General features: G+C 37.3%; 1 protein-coding gene across 2 annotated transcripts in view; it reads left to right on the forward strand.

Moving 5' to 3' along the window:
- NALCN (sodium leak channel, non-selective) overlaps positions 1-23,597 on the forward strand; it is a 237,119-nt gene that overhangs the window by 187,926 nt on the left and 25,596 nt on the right. For both annotated transcript variants that reach the window (XM_026066533.1, XM_026066534.1), the window contains 10 exons: positions 5,138-5,211; positions 14,180-14,281; positions 14,716-14,785; positions 16,068-16,159; positions 16,325-16,447; positions 18,760-18,816; positions 19,194-19,314; positions 19,416-19,547; positions 21,396-21,563; positions 23,272-23,376. In XM_026066533.1, coding sequence (XP_025922318.1) covers positions 5,138-5,211; positions 14,180-14,281; positions 14,716-14,785; positions 16,068-16,159; positions 16,325-16,447; positions 18,760-18,816; positions 19,194-19,314; positions 19,416-19,547; positions 21,396-21,563; positions 23,272-23,376 — 1,044 coding nt within the window. The remainder of the gene's footprint in view (positions 1-5,137; positions 5,212-14,179; positions 14,282-14,715; positions 14,786-16,067; positions 16,160-16,324; positions 16,448-18,759; positions 18,817-19,193; positions 19,315-19,415; positions 19,548-21,395; positions 21,564-23,271; positions 23,377-23,597) is intronic.

Consider the following 23,597-nt stretch of genomic DNA (forward strand, 5'->3'; position numbering starts at 1 on the left):
TCCTGCAGTTGCATATAAAAGACTGCTCTTAACAGTACTTAGCTAAAATTCCTCATATTCATCTAACAATTAAGAGATTGCTTTAGAAAAATATATTGTTTGTGCATGCACTTTTTTTTGTCATGGTCACCTAAACATTTCAGACATTGATATCTCATTATTGACTCATGACTTTGTCTCACCTTATGTTGCAAAACACCACCCAACACTTGTCTCCTCTGCCAGCTCTGCAGTGGTATGATAAAAAAATAATACACTACATCACTGCAGTTTTCACCTGTTGATAGCGTACACTTCTTTGTCAAATTCAAGCTGCAAACAATTGCTTTATGCAATGCTTGCTGGGATTTGTGCACTGCAAAATGTTGCCAGCAAAATATAGCAAAACCTTGACAATGAATAGCATTTCTCAAAACTTAAAACCACTGAGCCGTATCTTAGCTGTTATAAATTGTCATGAAGTCAGCACTGCTTTGCCGATACACTTAGTTTGTGGAATTGATCCACAGTCATCAGCTGTCTTCTTGCAAAGGTGCTGTTCTGTTTTAYTTTGCTTTTAATTTTATGCCAAGAATTTTCTTTTCCAGGGTAGAAAGCCTGGAATTTTGTATATACATATACTGGTAAATAAAAAATAGTTTCCTAAGTTAAAATGTCTGCAGTACCTTTTCAAAGCAGCAGGTGACACTGCAGAGTAACAATGTTGTGTGATTAAGCTTCTTTTACGAAGGTTACAGTAGTGTATTGCTCACATTAACAGAATTGAGTCATTTTGTCTGTCCAAAGTCTGTCGTACCAACAGCAGCAGTGGAGGGTCCCAGCACTTGCGGAAGAAGCATTACAGATTTTCTAATTCTGTGTCCAGAGACGCACCTGTATAAATAAACTCAAGGGAATGTGAGAACCGAAATGTGAGATTTACTCTTGGTTTCATAGAAGAACATATTTTCCACCTAAAATCTTTTCATCCAGGAAGTATTAACAGTAATTTGCTGATCTGTCACAGCTGTTCCTCACAGATTAAAGTAACCTGCTGGAGTTCTTTAAAATACATTGTAGAGAACATATTTAACAGTAATCAGATGCTGTTAGGTGATTTTAGGAYAGTCTCTTATGCTAAGAAATAATGCTCTATGGCAGAATGTTATATGGCACTGTTATTTCTACACTGAGCCTACTTATAGGCTGCATAAAGAAGCAAATAAATAAATAAATAATGGCTAATAATGATACACTGAGGGTGTCCTCACAGCACAGCACAATATATATTAAAAAACCCAGCAGGCTAAAAAGATATGCCCTAAAATAACCTCGGTAGAGTATAGTGTACTTATTTAATTCCATATCATCTGATCAAGTAATGTCTTTTCTACATTAACACTGCTAATAATTTCCTCTGCAACATTCAAGAACTCGGCAGGTATCACAAGTTTTTAATTGCCAGCCTCCTTATATACCAGCATGCTGCATCTAGATGTTATTAAACAAAATGGTGATCATCAACCCCATTTTCTRTTTGTACAGTTCCGTTGCATTTGCCTGGTGTGCTATGCAAATTTGGAAAATTACATGGGAAGCATCTGGGTTTATTTATGTAATATAGAAAGAAGGACACATATTTTAAAAACCTGTAGTAATACTTGATTTTTTTTTCTAGTAGACCTATTGACATATGCTTGTTATTTGACTGAGTGCTGAACTCCTTTAAATATGAAAAATGGATCATTTGTGCATGTCTAAAAATATGCTTCTTCTGAATATTTTAAATTTAACATAAATTTACCAGGATTCACCACTGAAGCAAAAAGAACTCCTAAGTCTTAAATAGCATTGAGGATGACCATCTTTAAAGCCCTAATCCTTAGAAGTTCCTAAGTTGTATCATCATTTCCATTTTGGATCACTGAGATCCCTAGACACCAAAGCATAGGATCCTGTGTATGGTGAAGGATTCCTGGATTAAGGAACTAGATACCTTGCGACTGTCTAAATTCTATCACAAGGCAAATATGGGTAGGATGTTGACAAAACATCAAAACTTCACCTAAAACTCAATCCATTAGGTGTGCTCAGACTGCATTTAATGCACAAGGACACTACTGCTTCAAGCGCAATTTCCACAGCCAGTCATTCTGAAAAAAAGTGCAGGAGAAGTAAATGCATTCTTTGCACAAAAAAAATGGTGCAGCACCCCATGTTCCAGTCCCTTTCCCTGATCCCATGATCTCTTAGGCTTTTTTTTGTTTGTTTAAGCACCACTAGATAAAATTTATAAACAGCTTTGGGAGGAGGAGCCAGAACCCGGTATTTTCTTGTCTGTTGTAGTGGTTCCAGATTTGTGCTTCTTCTTACTGCTTTTCTCTCTCTCTCTGGCTCCRTGGATGTTGAACCACTGGCTGGATGGTGGCCAAACACTGGCATGCAGGGCTCTCCTAGCAAAGCTGCCAGCCTTTGACTAGGGTGTCCTGGGCATCACAAATATCAGAATCTCGCTACCTAGAACGAGGATTCAACAGCCCCCAGGAGGCGAATGTGCCAGATAGATATAAACAGCCTTTGGTCTAGACCTGTTAGCGGCTTTTCTTGAAATGTTCTTTTTACTTGCTGGCACTAGATGGCTTATCACTTGGCTTGGTTAAAGATCTCAGTAAAAGTGCCGTGTCTCCCTTTAAAGTCTTTCCAGAGAAGTAGACTCCTCACTCCTGCCTTTCAGGAGCAGATCCTTGTTTGACAGCCTGGGTGAATTGCTCTGTTTTTGGCCACACACTTAAGGTTGAAGTGTTGCAACACCTACTTTAAATACCTAAAAGGTATGGTCTTCACCAGATAGGAAGGTCTGGAAAATTTCAGGAAAAAAGATTTGCCTCATCTTTTTTCTGAAATTCAGTGAGCAAAAACTGGAAATTTGGAAGGAAATTGATGTTTTCTGCATTTGAAGTCTTTCCTATTTCTAAGACATGTTAACAAGCAAATAATCAGCATTGGAAAAAATTGGACATAGCGCATTAGTGGGCAGTATACTTGTCTCTCTGATGTTTGATGTARTTATTCAAAAGAAACTATTTATAACAGGAAAAAAATAAACTCAAACAAAAAAAGCTGTTTTTCCACCTTCATAATTTCCCTAAGTTTAGCATTTCTAGCTGAGCTCTAAATACATTAATAGCTAACAATTTGCAAAAGGATAGATACTTCTGAGGTTTGGAAGTTTCTTTCCCCACTCCTAATATGAGGGGAAGAAATCAATTCTCTGAGACAGCAGTTAGTAATCATTAACATTAGAAGAAAAAAAGTGTGAAAATGTTGCCATTGCTCTCACCATTGTCAGTTATATCTAAATCTGCATAAGGCCTCATGCTGATAAATCCACTAAACACGTGATGAGGTACTGCCAATGCGTAAAAACCTGTACAGATATATTTGGACATAGGATATATGTATCTCTACACAATACTTGCCTGGTTTATCTGATACCATGATATTCAGTTTATGATGACTTTAATGATACCTAGGTAATGGAACTATTTTTTATTATATTCAGTTATTCAACAATTCCTGAAATCCCACTACCTTATTTTCCAAATCACATTCTGAAAGGTTGCATACTTTATTTCAGTTTTCAAAATGCAGGGTTTTTAGCAACCCAAAGAGTCCCAAAACAGTGATGTTTTCAAAACAAAATTTTTTATTTATCTTATTCAGAGAATTACAAATAATAACCTTCTGTGTTGCTAGCTTCCGCAAGCTAGAAACAGAGATGGGCTAGGACTTTAGAAAGAATAAAGGAACAACACTTTAAAAGGTAAGTGTGAGGAAAGAGGCTGCAGCCTGTTGTTACAGTTATGGCTCAAAAAACATTAACTTCTTTTTAACGACAGCCAGTATAAGTCAAGAAGTTCTAAAATTTTTCTATTCTATTTCTATTTTTCTGCTATTTTTCTTCACATTGAGACATCTTATCATGAATCAGAGTCAATCTGAGTCTTGAGAGAAGCGCTGGCAAAATTATTTGTCAACTGACTCTGGATCTGAGGAGCCTATTTACAGAAAAAAAAAAGAGATTTACTTACATCCTTAAGTCAGACAATTAAACAAATTCAGTATTTAGAATAAGCAGTTTTAAAGAAATGTGCCTAAAGATACCATTTCAGATTGATCAAACACAGAGCTAATATTGCTAAGAGCTCCTAATTCTCTCTCAATTGTTTCAAGATAATGATCTTCAAATAGCTGACATAGTAAGTCTTACAAGGTACCTGAGGCTTTTTGTTCATCACAGGTGCAATTCCTCAGCTAAATTCTTCAGCTATGATATGTTTCTTGACCTGTCATGTTTGTTACTGCTTGCTTAGGATTTAAGTGCTTGGGTTTTCTTGTATCTCACTCCTTTCATTTAATGTCCAAGAAGTCCTGAACAGCATTCACAAGAGTATGCCTAAAGCACTGGTCATTACCAGAGGCAAGCATAAGTACATTTTTTCCCCACACATTTTTCTCTCTACGTGAGAGAAAAAAAAATTGATAGGGAAGATGGCAAGGGAAAGAACAAGAAGGCACACCTGGTTTCAGAAGAAACAGGAGCCCTAGTTTCATCTCACCTAACTCCAGGCACTGAATTGAGACATCTAAGCTTTGTTACTTTGGCTTTCTGTATACAAGGAAAAGAGAAAAAGGCATCTCCAGAGTATGATCCAGCCCAATCAAAACCAAAGTGGAGCAGCAGGAGGCAAGGACTGTGACATAGGTGTGAACTGTCCAACCAGGGAAGAAAAAAATCTGTAATAAAGAGAATAGTAATAGTGCTAATCAACAAACTGTCTGCTTTTTTGCACCCAGAACTAGCTAAAGAGTGGGATAGGGAAGCCAACAGCTGCAGGATAAGGTACATTCCCAAAGGAATTTGCTGTATGTGTGGCCATTTTGATCTTTTTCTACCACCCTTCTCCTGGAAAACGACACCAGTGCCACAAACTGGAAAAAATCTTAGCTTTAAATTGGAGAACATTATCTATTTAATGTTATATTTGTATTCACCTGTATTTTGTACACTTGCACCATAATGTTTCATTGTTCTGTCAATCACATGCTATTTTTTATGGCAATTAAAAAGTGCTCTGTCTTTTCCTTAATTTTATAGCTCCGTAAATCTGTTTTCAGCATCAGAGCAAGAAATCTTCTGGAAAAAGAGACAGCAATCAATAAAATTCTCAGGTAAGAATCAGCAGTGATTTGATAGTGTTTTGAATGACAGTTGATTTCTCAATGCTCACTATATTTTTCCTGATTATTACTGTTGGAAATTAATTTACAATGTGTGTATAATATTTATGATAGTATATCCCTTTGCAAAGTCTRTTGCCTTCTCAATCAAAGATAAATTGCTCTTCTTTGGGTATATTATATGCCTGAGCAGTAACAAGAGAGAGACTGTTCTTATTTATATCTTTCAGTTCTTTGTCATGTTGAAATATCACGTTTCAGCTCTTTTCACTTTTTCCTTCGAAATTAACCAAAAAATGTCTCTTCATAAGCAGTGTTATTTTGCCTAAGGAATTACAGCCGAGTTCTTGCATATATGTGCATGTAAACATTGATAGGGATCATACACTGGAAAGCACAGGCTACAGATGACCAACCATATTCCAAGCAGGAAATGTGCAACGAAGACTTCAAAACTGTGACCTCTGTAGAAGGGATTCCTGAATGTTTTAATAATGATCACTCATTTGAGTACTCCAAATAAAGTAAGTACTCAGCACCATAAGTAGATAATGCACTCCTAAGTCTCCAAGACTCATGCGTGTCTGAAGTTATGTCTTGGGTAATGCCATGCAGCTTTTCAGTCCAGTGTTGGTTCTACAGTATTTACATTAGAATGATTATCATTCAACTATGGTGCATTAATAATGCCAACAATTTATATATCGTTTTGCTTATATCTGCATGGTCATCAAAGCAGATGCATCTCCAGTATGTTGTGAATGACTGGTCCCAAGGAAATATCAGTATAAACAGGAATAACTGATCTGAAAAGTACAGCTGTGAGATTAGAATAAGTATGGCAGTGTTTTATGAGGAGCAGTTTATCAGGAATTCAGTGTGATTTTTGAATTGTGAAGTTCCTTGAAAAGTGCCTACTAATTACATGCCATTTGAGAAATATTACAGCAGCCAGCTCTTTAGTTCTTTTTAATCCTCAGTAGGATACAATACAGTAAGAAGTGTAGAAATTAATGCAACTTTATGTGTCTTCAAACCCGTGGTAATAAAAACATGAACAATTACTAATTTGAATGAATGTCCTTTGTCATGATATTACCGACAAACAATAACTGCAAGGCCATAAGTATTGCTTTTTAACAAACTTCAGGCTTGCTTTATAAGCATTTCAGTTACATGAATGCACTTTGATCTTACAAGCATTATGGATAAATACATACAAGTCTCTGTTTCATAACCAAAAGTGTCTATAAATATAGCTTTGGATATTGGCTTCATGGCAGTGTTTCACTAAAACACTCATAACCAAATTCTATGTTACATTACAATTCTGAAATGCTATTGATGCCACTAGAKTTACGCAAATGACAGTTTGTCTGGCATTTTTCTCATACCATACCATAAATGAAACACATGGACAAAGAGAATACTTTGCTTTTTTGTATTAAAAATAAACAATGACAGCTGTAGGGGGTCCATTCTTTCTTATGCAGAAGAAAAATGAAAGTCCCACAAACTGAAATTCAGAATTTCCGAGGAATTCATCCATCAGCACAGAACTCTCTCCTTTTCAAAGGAAGTCTGGAGCAGGGTAGGAGGAAAATCCAAACAAACCTGTGTTTGGATTTCACTGGATTCTGAGAGATACCAAGACAGTCAGAAATCAGTCCTTCTAATTTCCATCCTGCTGACTTCCACTTGATCCCTTGGAACACGGCTTCTGCCAGACCCTTGTATCTGGGAGAATTTCTCATTAATTAACCTCTGAATTCCTCTGAAGAAAAGTTTCAGAGGCCAAAGAAGAAAGTTTTAATCTATGTTCTTCCTACATTTATTATGCTTTCTCATCTACTTCCTGGGTCATTAGTGATGAACTTTTGAGGAAAATAGAGAAAAGGAGGGAACTTCTGTCAAGTAGGCAAAATACAGGATTGTATGTCCTCTAATGCTTCAAAGGGCTGTATCTTAGTCATTTTTAAAGAGGTAGTCTTCAATCTCCTCTTGAACAAGTGGAACAAGTAATGTTTATGCCTCAAAGTTGTCAAGTGAGCTCGGAACACTGAACACACCTTCAATGCATCTGCTCCAACATAAGAAAACTGTGTTCACAGTATAAATGGTAGAGAGACAGTCCTGAACATTGCCATTTTTCCATGATATTCATGCAGGGGAGCTTTACAAACAGAAAAAGAAGACTTAAGGAAAGACAAATTTTACAGTTAAACCTTTGGATTCAGTTCAAGGAATGCAGAAAAACTCGAACTCACAGGACACAAGAGATTCTTTTACTTATTTTTACTTTAATAGCAAATGATATATATTCCTCACTAAAAGTAGCTGAGTCTTAGCTATTCTGAGTATCCTGCAAAAGGAGAAATGACGTTTACGCCAAGAAGTATAAGAGATAATTCAAAGATGTCCCTTCTGAAAATATTCCTAGTAAAAGTCTTTTAATTTTTGTCTACATGAATTAAGGAGTGTTTATGTAAAGTAATGCTCCTACAAGGTAAAGCTGCCCAAGGGCAACTTCAACTTGATCAAATTGGTGTACTAAAAAGAGAATTTCAAGTCTGCTCTAGCTTTAAGCCCACCTCTCATATTTTCCCCCATTTTTAAACCTTGTCAAATTATATTTTAATCAAATCCTAAATGTTTCAATGTAACCAACCAAATGGAAGGAATATGCATTACCTTAATGCATAAGTCAGGCAAAAGCTACTATTACCTATTTCTTGGATATCTTCCTCTATCCAAACCTTGTTTTTCTCTTTATATGAAATACTCAACTGCTCGACATCTTATTCCCCCAAGAGGACATGCATAAATACCCCTGAACCATCAAGAAGTACAGCTTATACTTCCAATCCTAGGGGTCTCACCGGCTCATTGAATGTTGCATTATGTGGCATATTGGATTGTAATTGCCTCTAAGTAGAGGCCATCTCGGGTCCTTTAATTTTCCTGTAACTTTCCTACTGCGCTCCAGAGAAACCACATATTTTCGGAAGATCCTTGCTTGGAACTCAGCCTTCACCCAGCCTCCTGGAGTTTGTCATGGAGTTACTCCTTGGATTGGAGTCAAGAGTGTAACAACTGCTGTCCCAGTTACTTTGACTCTGACCCATGATTTGCATCACCCCTGCCAGTATCAAAGCACAGAGAAGCCTAACTCTTCACATAAATCAGTTCAGAGGTGGAGACTTTGCCCTTCTGAGGAAAATGAGGCAGCATAAAAGTGAGTTACAGCCAGGTAGAATAACTTTTCCTAAACAAGTAACACCTCTGAGTTACAAATAGCTCCATTTTTTTCTGAAAGTTATAAGGCATTTCCCTTGGTAGCAAAAAGCACTGTTTCTAGCAGATTTCATTCCTCCTGCGTTTCTGCAGTGGTTCCCACTTTCACCCACTCTCTCTTGCTGTGTTCACTGCTTTTCATCTTATAAGCAAATTCTGCACAATGGTTCTTCTGACCCTCATTCCTTGTCGGTTCATAATCTAAGAATGAGTGTCTAGTGTTTAATGGGTCCCACTGGCTTTCTCAAGTGGCGAGGGTAGCAAAGGCCCAGTCAAAATGCTGTGTACGATCCTGTCCATTCCCATTAGTGCTGAAGATAGATTGTAAACCACACAGAATGGTGGAGAAATTGGGCAAATCATTTTAAATAGTCTCACTTAGTCCACAATATAACCAAAGTATCACTAGTATGGAACATGGTTCTGATGTCTAKTAAACCCACCACTTGGCTGATTCATGCTTCTGCCTTATTTCATAAAGCACAAGGAATAACTTGGTCTGTTGGTCTCTAGTTTGTTGATAATGAAAATCACACTAACCAAAGTACAGTTCATTATAAAATAATGCGTTGTGACAGCTTGAGAAATTAGCATTTTTAAAACGAGTAGCTTTTTATTTGCTTTTCATTAAAACTAATGCTATAGCCAAGCTGTAAACTGGTGCTAGGGGTATGCAAAAGGATTTTCACTGCTCCAGACAAAGTTTGCCTGACACATTTACCGGCCCTGAGGGGAAAATATATCTCATGCCTAAGTGAAAGTTTTAGTTTCATAAACTGCTAATTGAGTGAAGCGCATTTATCATATGTCTGACCACCTTGAGTGCGTCTTGTGGAAAAAAATGGATAGCTTGAATTAAATATTCAGTTCTACTAATTTGCTAGTAGGCTAGTGGATAATTCAGCTATGTTCAAACAAGTATTTCTTCAAATTACAGTGATTTTTTTATGAATGTCAAGAATGAACAAGAAACAAGATTCTCTGTATGCTTAGAAGAACCAGCATTTTATAGATCACAGTGATAAATGACGTTGTTGTGAAGTAGAGTTAGTGGGTTGTGGAGTCTCCAACACTGCAAGTATTGAAAAGCAAGTTAGATGAACATCTGCCCAGAAGAGTATAGGTATCATTGATCCCAGTTTGAAGGAGATGATAGATTAGATGACCCCTTGAGGTTCCTTCTGCTTCATTGAGTCTATTGATTCTTCTGTATTCCAAAGGAAATAATGATTATACAAACACCTGGTAGAGGAAATGCTGAAACAGCAAGGCAAGATGAGAATGAGAATACAGAGCAGCTAAAGAAAAGAAAGTACGCTTCTGTAGTTCAACAGACTGAGCAGATACTAAAGAAAATGAGTGGATATTTGCTTTTTCCTTTAGAAACATGTGGAAGGACACAAGAGGAATACTGGAAAAGAAAACACATGAATTATCCAAGTTGCATTTATAATCCATTTTATTTTTCCAGTCAAATTCAGATTGTTATAATAATACTATATTTTTCTCAAAGGATAGTAGTGTAGTTGTGGTGGTAATATGCATTTAGCCTGCTATCTAAACAGTGCCATATTGAATGAAATTTATAAAAAGAGAGACAGAAACACTGGAAACCACCTGGTAGGTGAATTCACCATGAATCTTAGGTTATCCCATTTAACCATGATAAAAGTTAGGTGGAAGTATGATTTGGGCATAGGCAGGCTTATTAAGGATAGAGATTCATAATGTAAACCATGCTGAATGAAGCTGATAATATTTTGTGAACTGAGTGTTTTACTGAAATGTACCAGGCCTCTAAGACTTCAGTGTGAGCAACTTTGGGGGAGAACAAGAACAAATGTGTACAACAGACAATGGTATTAACAGATACTACAGAACAGTTAAACATTCACTTATTTAAATAAAAAAGAAATGCATCAAATCAATGTTATGTAAGAAGATATAACCAACACTTCTTGCTGGAAGGATGTCTCCCTGAAAAAAATCCAAGTGTGAGCCATAGGCATATGCTGTGCAAGAGACCTCAGAGACTTCAGAATATTAATGAAAGGTACGGTATTTTGAGGTATTGATCAAAGCGTTTAAAATTTTGCATTAGCTCAAAATATGTTACTTGAACACTGTCTTTGTTACTTATTTTTCAGGGATTCCAAAGCATGAATAATTTGCAGGGCTTCAGAGGTTTGGACTTCATAATTATTCACAGGTAACATGTTCTATGTAATATCCCAATATTATATGGTCCTGTAGGGTCTTGCCCTGCATCTGACTTTTCAATAGCCTGCCAGGTGAAATTTTCTCTTTCAGAATATTTTATTCCATTCGTGCTTTTCATGGCAAATTTAGATCACATGGTTTGCAGCTGCCTGGACTGTGTTCAGAGTACTGCAAGGTAAGTACAAAGTGGAAAGGCTTGACGTATTTCCTGTTGTTTTGTCTCCTGTTTCCTAACTTCCTCATTCCTCCACAAGTGAACATGAAGCTATCTATGTCTAGTAGAGGTGGTATACAAAGGTGGGAAGGACAGCTTTAGCAAAAAAAAAAAGGTATTTTTGCCAGCATTTTTCAAACAAATGTCAAAAGCTTCTGACAGCTACAAGCAGATAAAGATGTATCAAAACATTCTTTCTGAACTCCAATTAGTAACCCACATAGGACTAGATTTTTAACACTGTGGGACAATGATGGTCCCAGGCATGGGAATCAGCTCCAGACTACCACACCTGCCTGTGAGCTAAGTATTAAAGCTGTCATTGTAGTCAGTAGAGATCTAGTTAATGCAGACACTGGAGCCCAGTGAGATCTTTAGCTGACTGCTTTATCTTTAGATGTCTACTTTATGATATAACCTGAATAGCTTCCAAACACCATTAATTGAATTGACCAAGTGCTCAATTAAGTTGCTGGTGTAAGGGCATCTAGTAATATATGATAAGCCTGAGGATGTCCAAGACATCCTTTTGGGGATGGGAAATATGACAGAAACTTATGAGGAATGCATAAGCTTCTGGAACAGCAGCTGGAGACAAGGCAAAACACCTCCTGGCATGGCAAGTAGCAATGGCCACCTCTCTATAATTCAATTTTGTTGAATGCTGGATCTCCACTGACTATGAGGGAAGCATAGACAGCTAACTCACATATAGGCACTGAGAATAAGCACATAAGTGTAGGTATCTGTAATAAGGAGATAAATCCTATTGTAGATGTTAAGATAGACAACTCTGGAATTTTGAAATCTCTTGGCACACGCTGTCCTTTTCGAAAGTCCTAAAAGGTCTGCAACTCTAGGTGCCTAAATAGCTGAAAAATATCCTGTTCCTGACATGAAAGGAAAGCAGAATGTGGCTTTTATTAGGAAAATTAAGGCATTAATTCCCATAGAGTGGAGGATGCCAGGAGACAGAAGCTATCAAAAGTAACCATGGTCTTTTCACAATGTCATCTTTGTCTGTGAAAATACAGAAAGTTTCTTTGCACTTACTTGCTAACAATTTCTGATCTCTGTGCTGTAAAACTGGCATTTCACTACTTCTCTGTTAACTTCAGTAGGAGCTGCAGGGCTTCCAGAGTTTTTGAAAATTAGGTAATGTGTATGAGTGGTAAATATGGATTGAGGCATATAAATTAAGGCAGATGTCATAGAAAATCCTAACAGTCTTTCCACAGGACTTTCCCTTTATGCATATCTGTTCTTTATAGTGTATGATTAAGTTGTTTTATTATACTGTTATAATCAAATAAGCCATCTTGTTCATCAAGTCAGGTAAAGAATTTATTGTCTGGGCAGTTAATGTTCTTTTATTATGCACACTAAGAGTTTATGTTTTCCACTTACAAAGTAGCTTGGTATTCAAGTAAGCTGTGTACAAGCTCATGAGAAGGTTATGTGGAAATCACTTGTTGATGTAAGGAAAATCATTAATAACATAATATTATTTTTAAGATAAGGAAATCTAGCTCTGAAAAGCAGAGCACAGTAATTCATATTTAGAGGAAATAAATTAAGTTATCCCCTTCGTCACAGCAAGAAGCCTCTATAAGAAAGAAGTCAGACACCAGAATTTTCCATTGTCCCTGCAATGGTAAACTGGACCATCATTTTAATGGAGTTAGGTAGGCTCTGTTTTTAGGAAATAAAATTTATCTGTTTTTTTATATGGAAATTGCATAGGTATTCAAATGATACTGTTACTGTCTTCTGAGAGTATTACATCATATCATCCTGCATAACATAATGCTTAAAATCCGTTGGTTTTAGAATGTTCATGATTTGGCTAAGATAAGCTGTATTTTAGTACAAGACATACAGTGATTTTCTTAAATAGGAAAATGCCTCAATTTCCATCTAATGTAATCTAATGCCCTCTGTAATGAGTGTAGCACAATGTATTTTTCTAGCTTGCTAGAATAATTGGCAGTGATGACACTGAAAAACATTCTAAGCTTCTCATTTTCATTCCAGATCTCACTTTGGATCCACACTCCTATCATTTGTATGTTTAAATCCAAAAGATGGAGAAATAGCAGAGAAGAGGGAAAAAGACCATCAGGTTAAACAATACTGAGGAAAGAACATGCCTGGGGACCCATGCTGTCAAGGATAGCATTTATCCAAACTTCACAGTGGACTGGTCAATAGAGTGGTCGCTCCAATAGCATGTAGCTTTTTTCATGTTTTCAAAAAAAAATGGAGATTCAATTCATTAAAAAGTATGAAATATTACCAGCTGGGTCTTGTGAGAGTTTCTCTGAATAATTGCACCAAACAAAAAGAGCAATGAGCCATGCATTGTGTGGACTTAAATTTGTAGCATTCCTGGCAAGCCAGAATGCTTTTCCAAATTTGAAATTCCATTCCTCTACCATCAGAGTAGTTATGCCAGCTGTATTTTAATGGAAATCTATCTTTGTCTCAAGCAAAACCATTTTACTGTAGCCAGCAAAAGGAGAATATGCATGCTCCATTCAGTTAGACCACACTTACTAACCTACCATCCAAATGAAGTCAGTTCTGGCAAAATTTTGGACAATATGTGTTTGCCAAAATTCAGCAAAAGCAAAATGAAACAAATAAACAAAGAAATATAAAAACCCCACACAACAAAATGCTGCAAGTCAATGCATTCCCATGGAGCAGACGTTTCATATTGCAGGATAACAACAGTGTGCAGCATTTCATTTCAAACAATACCTGGTCCTGGTTATATAGAAGAAAATTCCACGATGTGTTGTTAGTCTCAAGTGTGTTCATAAATATTTTGCGTAAGTACAGCCCTGGAAGGGGACTACCCTAAAATGACACTCTACCTCCCCTCTTTATTCCTGAGAAGCTCGTGTTACTGATTGCATTGCTTGGCCTTCTTCACACTTGGTGAATGAAGTCCTGAGGGAACATAGATTCTACAGCAAACTAAGAAAAACTTCACGGATGGGCTGCCTTCCTAACACATGGAGGAGGGTCATCAAGTGATGCAGCAGAGAGGGAGCTATTGCCCTGGAAATATGATGGTTTTATGGAAAGAGTGTGCTGTTTTATTTTTACTGTCTTACTGTGCACTTGCATTCCCAGAAAGCCAAGCTGACTTGTTTGAATTCGCTACCTCAAAAGCTATCATTTATACTGAAAATTGTATTTTATCATCATCATATTTCTTTGTAGGGCCTGCACTAGACAACGCATGCTGAGTGGATCCTTTGAGGGACAGCCTGCAAAAGAAAGGTCAATACTTAGTGTCCAGCATCATATACGACAAGAACGCAGGTAAACACAGACAGGAAGGATGGTTTAAAAATATTCTTAAAATAAAGGCCATAAAAAGAACTAAATGTGCACAATACCTAACTTGTGTAAAACTGAAACTACTTGTACAAAGAGGCAAATTGTACATTCTTCATTGTAATTGTAATGAAATTCATTGTACTGTATAAATGGAAAAAATGCCTTTTTATTTCAAATGTCATTTCCTTCACTGACTACAAAGCTATCAATTTAAAGATCAGAAGGAAAGAAATTGGCTTATGTTATACCAGATTGGAAACAATTGAAGAACATATAAGCTTCTGATGTAAGTGAGAGAAAAATGATAAGAATTTGAGATATTGTATGACTGGAGAGCAGTGCTTTATAATGGCCATTCTATAAAGGTCAAAATTTCATCTTAAGATGTATCATTAAATTGATTATGATTGTTTCAGGTCACTAAGACATGGTTCCAACAGCCAGAGAATCAGTAGAGGAAAATCTCTTGAAACATTGACTCAAGACGTAAGTCCTCATAGATATGATGGTTTCAATTTGGGGATGTAAGAAATAGGAATATGTACTACATAATCATGCTCGTGTAAGACCAATGTCTATCTGTGATCTTGTGTACAATTTGTCATTTGAAATCTTGAAAGGAAATCAGAAAACAAATGCAGAAATTGCATTAGAATTATCGTCAAAATAATTGACATGGTTATTTCACTGATAAGCTCACTGGTTTTGAAACACTTGCTGAGATAGATTCACTGAAACTGTAGACACTACATGAGGAACGCTAAATTGCTACCCAGGACATCTTAAAAAGCCTCACTCTAGAATTACACAAATAACTCAGGCTGGCAGAACAGTACTTCAAAATTCCTGATGAAAGTTTAACAATATTTATCAGACACCAGAACTGTCAAACAAAAGGACAAAGACTAAAAAAAGAAGAAGAAGCACAAATTTCCCATGCTATAGTTTCATGCAGTGGAGTGCATTTTCACTTCTGCAAATTCATAATGATATCTTATGGATCTCTGTGCCCATGTCAAAGAAAATTCAAGGGGAGTTTTTAGTCTCTTCATTTCCAAAGCACCATAGTACATGTGCTTCATACTTAAAAACAACTGTATAAGAAGTAATTAATGAATTACTCTGCATGATGGTAGAAAGAAACTGTAGATAACTGATATTTTAAGCAGATTGTGGCTTTGCTTATGTCCAATAGTAGGGGTAACACACAACCAGAAGTGAGCCAAAGAAGCAGTTAACTCTGAGTAGTAAAATTTATTGTACCCTCCACTGGATGAGCTCAGGGACCCATCTTCGCTCATTCTCCACCCTTTCTGTGTTTGTGCGGTCCCTAGACATATGTTCCACACAACTTGCTGCCCTCCTGTATTTTGCATAGCAGTACACGCAGCAAGTTCAAGGAACTTAAAGTGTCTAAAGCCTTTTCTTTCCCAGTTACTGCCCTTAGTAATGTTGATGGTGTTCACTCCAGTTTGCAGATCCCAGCTGAGCTTACAGGACTTTGCAGTTATAGTAAAAAGTTGCATTGGATGGCACTTCACACAGGAAATTAAAACTGAAATTAGCCTTGCTGAAAATTAACAGCCTTGCGCTGTAGATAGAAAATACTGTGCAGTATGCTTGAGTGAGTTGATGCGTAGTGCATTTCGAAGGGAAGATTTTTCATTTGTATATTTCTGTGTAAAATACCATATCTTGCTTTCATCTGAAACATTAAAACAAAAAACTAGCCACGGATCTCATTTTAAAGGAATCATTTTGCTTCTAGCACTCCAACACAGTGAGATACAGAAATGCACAGAGAGAAGACAGTGAGATAAAGATGATCCAAGAAAAAAAAGAACAAGCTGAAATGAAAAGGTATTTAAAAATCAGAAGTCTGAGTGTACACTTTTCTGTATCAAATAGTCTCTCTATGAAGGAAAAAGAATTGAGAGTTATGATGAAAAAAGAAAGAAATGTAGGGGATATTTTTGGAAGGGATAATGCATATCATTTAATAATTTACATCCTGTCTTTTACAAGGAAAGTCCAAGAGGAGGAACTGCGAGAGAATCATCCATATTTTGATAAACCGCTTTTCATAGTTGGTCGTGAACACAGATTCAGAAATTTTTGTCGAGTGGTGGTACGAGCTCGCTTTAACGCGTAAGTTTATTTCATATGAACCGTTTGTTCAGCCAAGTGTTGTCTTCCATATTCTCGGAAATCTAGTCCTCGCTTTTATTTTGGAAGGGAAACTATGCATGTTGCAGTCACAAAAACAGCTGGCAGTCAGTTGCCTATGGTATAATCTTGGTGCTGGAGGAAAGGAAACAATAAAATGCTATATAAGGCCATAGTCATTTGAGCAGTCTGTGATGCTGAGATGGGACAAGACTGTGAAGAAATGGCAGACACCAGTTAAGAAGAAAGGAGTAACGTTTTCTGCCACCATTTTTAGACCTTGGGAAGTCAGCTTGCAGCTCATTCCTCAGCTTAAGGCAGGGAGTCTTTCTAGGCCAGCCATGGCTCACAGGAAGAGTAGGAAAAGGTGAAGAGAAATGAATCCTACTTCTGCTCATCTGAAGACTCCTTAGCCCATAATTAGATGCCCAGAATGGAACAGGGAAGGATTCAGCTGTGGAAGACAAAAGCAGTTCAGCAGAGACCAGCTGAAAAGCAGAAAGACTCAGCAGCTAAACTGCAGATGTACCCATGTGTGGCAGATACAGACCTATCTACAAGCAACCTGATATAAAATGACCTAATTGCTCTTCTTCTAATCCTCTGTCTATGGCTGGCACCCTAATTTTGGAGGTTAATGCTTGTCGTCTTGCAAACATACAGTGTAAGACAGAAGATTGCTCAAGGGTATGAACTTGGCACTTGGAAGACCTGCTTTCAGCACCTGCTTTACTATTGATTTCCTCTGTACCCTTCAACAAATTACTTCTAGGTAGGGCAACAGGAAGGCTAGATATTCAGTTTTACAATGTCTGTAATTAGGTGTTCTTCCACCTGTGTAGAAGCACAGCCTTGAGTTCGGTGCCTAGGTTTTCTCTGTAACTGTTACTTGATTGCAGTCCACTGGCCCATGAAGGAGCTGCAAATTAAAAAAGCAAAACAAAGCACACAAACATTCATTTCCAACCACTTGCTAGATATATTTCAGTTCCTACTGGAGTAATGGAGTGCCAAAGGGTTACAGGATATTTTTATTATCAATATTTTAATAAGAACAAATCTGTGATTTTGTTAAACAGTCGTTTTTTTGTTTATTTGAATCCTAACTACTTTATTCATTGCCCCCACCCAGCTTGCCAAATAAAATATTCTAGAGATCTTTTCGTAGTGATAGGATATGGGTTTTTTCTAGTAAAAAAGGTTGAGGAATGCTGCTCTAAACAATGTGGGGAAGAGTTATGAGCTTAAGAACACGCAAAAGGCAGTGGGTTCAGTGGGCAAGCATCAAAACTATTTTACATACTGAAGGGTATAACTGGCTAACCTTGGGCTGAGGAAGATGTGAGTTGTGCACCTTGTATGCACCTTGCATGCACTTTGCATTCTTGTAATTCATAAACATGAAATCTCTTCCAGTGGTTATGCCTCAGTCAGGCCAGTTTTCCACATTAAACACACTGAAAAAGTGATTGCAATTTCACATCCTGATGGCTAGAGCCCTCACATGRGCTATAGGAGATCTCAGTGCAGATCCTTCCTCTGCATGATGTGCTGTGAGGATGTGAAAGATATGTAAAAAGTGCCCTTAACCACTGGGGCAGGGAAGGATTCTCAGGTGACACTCTTGTAGCCTCTCCTGCTGAAGCCATTCTGCTTGGTATAAAAAACCTAAATAATTACTGGAGCAGGAACTTAACTAGTGTCACCTACATATATTCTTATTACTTACAGAGTGGTTCTCACCCTCTGTGGCCTAATAGACGTTTGGATATTGTAGGTGAAGCAAGGCAGCTTCATAGGAGACACAGGTGGGGAGAATCTGGAAATATTCATCAACGAATGAACAAACAATAAAAGAAATAGGCCTTGTGGAAGGATTTTTATATCAGTTAAGGATAGGTTTTGAGATAGAAGGAGCTCTTCGGGAGCATTTTGGAGTATAAAATTCAGTCGCAAGGTCATCTTCCCGCCTCCCCTGGCTCTGGCCAAAAGCAAAATGGAAAATTAAATCCTCGCATTAAATTCTCCTTACAAAAGCATGAGTCAAAAAAACATTTAAAGAATCATTAGAGGAATCACAGGTATGCCATAACTGAAGTGGTACTAGCTGTATTGATAATATGACTAACACTGCATAAATTAAGTGAAACTCACACACACATTTAAAATTAAGCCAAGATAAAATTTATCCTTGATTTTGGATGTGAGTTACTTTGAGGTGATGGATGCATAGTATAATTATAACGGTGTCTAAAATAGAATTTAAATGACTGAATCTTTTTTTCTTTTCATAGCTCTAAAACAGATCCTGTTACTGGAGCTGTGAAGAATACCAAATACCATCAGCTTTAGTAAGCACTGCAAAAGTAACTTCACTGGGTCATAAAAGCCTACAGTATAAGTGTGTGAGCACACACATGCATGTATGTGTATATATGTGTATGCACGTGTGTATTTCTTTTTTTTCCCCCCCAAAAAAATCTTTCTTTCCATGGAGTTGTGTGGGAAGGGGAATGAATAGGGAGAGGATTTTTTGTCAGACTTTTCTTCTTTATTTGCTTGTAACTTCCCTAGTTCTGGTACATATTTCTGACATAGTGAAATCTTTGACATCCCTCAGCTTAATTTATTTTTCATAGGAAAGTGCTTAACTGTGGTGTAGACGCAGTACATATGTCATAGTACTTTGGGCACTTCTGTAATGGTTACCCTTGTGTATTTTTCACAGTGATTTGCTGGGTTTGGTTACTTACCTGGACTGGGTCATGATCATTGTAACTATATGCTCCTGCATTTCCATGATGTTCGAATCCCCTTTTAGAAGAGTTATGCATGCTCCAACGCTCCAGGTATTGTTAGTAAATTATATTACATTTGATGAAGCACAGCCCCCTTGTTTTTCTGCACTGCCTGTTACTAAATTATGACTGTTCTATGCTTTGATTTTCAGATTGCTGAATATGTTTTTGTAATATTCATGAGCATTGAGCTTAATCTGAAGATTATGGCAGATGGCTTGTTTTTTACACCAACAGCTGTCATTAGGGACTTTGGAGGAGTTATGGACATATTTATATATCTTGTAAGTTTTTTATATTTATGGGAGTTTTCTGTAGCATTCTTAATTTTGATCTCTTTGGATATATAAATGTTTGGGAATGTTAAAAAAAAAATCTGGCTCAGAACCTTGGTCCAAATTCAGTAATGTAATTTGTGTAAAAACACCACTGTTTTCATGTGCAGTCCTGTCAGCTACATGTACAAATGTTTGTTCAGACATCTACAGATACACTGGCATTTGGTAACTGCCTGGCGACTTAGTATAGGCTTTTCATTGTATGGTCCCTTTTAAGTATTTATGTGTTGATCTGYTTTATATATCAGACCTTATTTAATTCCAACACAAGATCCAGATCTTTGCCCTTGCTTCAGCATTTTTATGCAGGATAATCTTTATCTATTTCTTAGTCGTTCATTGCTTCCTTCCCCCCCTCAACAGTTCGCCTGCTTTGCAGAAGATGTTTCAAAAGCCACTACCCTTTAACAGAAGAGGGAATGGAAAGCACATCCTTGTTTTTCCCGGTGTTGCTATAGCACAAAGAAAGCAAAGCAGCATCTTTCTCTATTCCCTATTTCTATTTTCCATACCTGCCAGAAGTATTTCTCAGGAAAAAATGTTCTATTGTCCGGTATTAATTTCTTGCATTTCATTCATATATAAGAGAAAGGCTTCTACTTTCTCTTCACTTATGACAATAAATACCACAGAATGTGTTATAAATAGTGCTCAATATAATACGGTATGAAATATTGTATAGCTGAAGGAATTACTAAATAAAATTGCTTTGATGGATTTAGATGAAATTTTTCAGAGATTAATCCACCAGACAGATGTGCTGCATAAAATTTGTCATGATCAATTTGTATCAAAGATTCCACTGTTACCATAAATAAATATATGCCTACATATATAAAAAAACTCCAACTGTAGCATGCGTAGTCGGGAAGTGCATTAGTTTCTTGAAATCCCTGTGATTCTGTTTTGTTGCTGGTTTTGTTGCTTCTTTGTAGGAAAATGTAGGTGGTATACCTTGGGTGCTAAGTGTGCCCAGGGTCTAAAAAAAAAGTCAGAAGCACTGGTAACTCTTTTTTTGTTTTGTTGGGTTGGCTGTCTTTTACCGCTGTTGTTTTTAACAAATCATATTATGTTTTTAATCATATTGGTGATATCAGCTTGATCCTCCATTTCTGGGCACCTACCTCTTTGTAACACTGTCATCTCTGCCTCCCTATAATAACACCGCCTTTATAAAAACTTCCTGAAAGATTCAGAAGCAATTAGCAGACTTTATAACAAATAACCAACTTGCGTAGATTGTTACAGACTACAAGACATGACTATGCTGTTTGAAAATGCTTTGAAATGCTGAATACTCATGTGATAAAACCACACTGTGACAAAACTACTTGTACCTGGAACAAAGCGGGAAGAAGAACTGCTGAGGACTCCGTTAACAAACTTTCCCAGTGATGATATTTCAGTTTCAGGATAGCATCTTTATTTCACAGGGAGAAAGAGAGATGAAATAGCCTGATCCAGGAATATAGCTCATGTCCCTGCTCCGAATCAGCCAATTTGATTTATTCTGTTAGAACTGTTCCATCCGCTGGAAAGAATAAAATAGATTTTGATTCAAAGGCAAAGACAGAGGCTGAAGCTGATCCCAGCTAGTTAGGACAATCAGCCAAGGCACAGGAAATCCAAGTCCTTTTTCTAAATTAGGCTTTTTTGCCTCAAAGCTAAGATCTTAATCTAGACTTTAATTTTTAAGGAAGAGATGCATTTACTGAGTTTCTGTGCTGTTTGTAGGTCAAGTAAAACACTGTAATCCTAATCTTTCTTTCCCTTTTCCTACTATATCTCTTCAAGGTAAGTTTGATATTCCTGTGCTGGATGCCTCAGAACGTCCCTGCTAAATCTGGAGCTCAGCTCTTAATGGTTCTTCGCTGTCTCCGACCTCTTCGAATTTTTAAACTGGTCCCTCAGATGAGGAAGGTTGTACGAGAGCTCTTTAGTGGCTTTAAGGAAATCTTTTTGGTACGTGTCAGTTATTTTGTTCTTGTTGTTACAAAAAGATGTAGAGGAGCAATAAGTTATCATTTTTCTATAATGCTTATGTTTTCTAATCTGTTCTCCACTATCCTGTGTTTACTTCTCTTTGAAGAACTGTATTGTAGCTACCACTGCAGAGAACCACAGAACAGGTTAACAATTCAGAATATAAATTACTCATTTTCATTTACACTAAGTAAAGCTGCTGTAATAATTATTTTATAAATGGTATTATTTGTTCAGTATGTATTTGGTCATAATTACATAGAAGAACTACTGAAAGAAAATATACCCCTTATTCATACTTTTAGCTGGGGAAGGAAGATGAGAAGTAAAATACGGCAGCTCTGCAAGAACAAAAGTAAATCTGGCTTCAGAGATGAAATTCTCAACTTCCTCCAAGTTTTTTGAAGGGCGATCAGAGACAATACAGTTGTTCATCACAGATCTGGATCTCTTTCTTATCTCATTGCATGTTGATGATCGTGCAGTAATAGTAATAATAATAGTAATAACCACAGTACGGTCTGTGGTTACTTCTTCAGAACCTAATCTATTGTCACGGGACCCAAGTTTTCCTAAGTGATACATGTCAGCCTAAATAACAGACATTTTGATCCTGTGTTAGGTCAGGTTGTTGTAGAAAAACTAAGCTACAGAATATTTAAAGTCAGTTAGTAAAAGAGCAAGGACAAAAAGTACAAAGCCAATTAGCATTTCATAGATGCTGTATCCTATTAAAGGATTGTTCCCTTCTACTCAGCACTGTTGAGGTCACACCTGGAATGCTGTGTCCAGGTCTGGGCTCTCCAGTACAAGAGAGGCATGAACATACTGCAGCAAGTCCAGCGAAGGGCCACGAAGATGATGAAGGGACTGGAGCATCTGACATATGAGAGACTGAGAGAGCTGGGGCTGTTCAGCCTGGAGAAGGGAAGGCTAAAGGGGGATCTTATCAATGTGTATAAATATCTGATTGGAGGCTGTAAAGAGGACAGGGCCAGAGTCTTCTCAGTGGTGGCCAGTGGCAGGACAAGAGGCAAAGGGCACAAATTGAAACCCATGAAATTCGCTCTGAACATAGGAAACATTTTTTCACTGTGAGGGCGTTTGAACACTGCAGCAGGTTGCCCAGAGATGTTGTGGAGGCTCCAAATTTGAAGATACTCGAAACGCGACAGTATGTGGTCCTGGGCAATTTGCTGTAGGTGACCCTACTTTGAGCAGGAGGGTTGGACTAGATGATGTCCAGAGATCTCTTCTCAATGATTCTGTGATTCAGTGATTCTGTGATTTACATCACAATTTGCTTATGCATACCTTTATTGAAGCTATCCTGGAATTAAATATCTAACAATGGCTGGCTCAGATTAATTAGTAAACCCTAATGCAACAAAACAAAAGAAGCATATATTTAAGTACTTGAAGACTCTCAGTAAAGTGAATGGAGATTCTTGTGTGGACAAAATTTATCAAGATTGTACACTAAGTGCAAGGAAGCTTTGATCCCTATCTACAATTCTTATATGCTATATTAATATTTATAATAATACTAGAGCTCCTGATTACTTTATCAGAAGTTAAGGCATCTATCATGAAAGCCCTACCTCCAGGTTTATGCAGCCAAAGGCTCTGAACCCCTTTCTCAAGTCTTCAGGAGAAAAGTTTGACAATTCTGACTTCATCTTTACAGGTTTCTATTCTTTTGCTGACATTAATGCTTGTTTTCGCAAGCTTTGGAGTGCAGCTATTTGCTGGAAAACTGGCTAAATGCAATGATCCGCACATCGTCTCAAGGGTAAGAACTGCCTTTTTACTTCAAAATAGTAATATGCTGTACCATTTCTGCCTGCGGGGGAAAGCAAGTGGGGGCAGTCAGTGCTATCATAAAAGAGGTGGAGACCTTGGGCACTTTCTTGTTCGGAAGCAGGATTGCAGAGGAAGAGTTGATTAAGGAGTGAAAGTATGAGGGTGGGGCTGGGTTTGCATGTAATAAAGAAAGGCAAGTCCAGATATTGG

The sequence above is a fragment of the Apteryx rowi genome, unplaced genomic scaffold (genome assembly GCF_003343035.1).
Source record: "Apteryx rowi isolate R43461 unplaced genomic scaffold, aptRow1 scaffold_242, whole genome shotgun sequence".
NCBI lineage: Eukaryota > Metazoa > Chordata > Aves > Apterygiformes > Apterygidae > Apteryx > Apteryx rowi.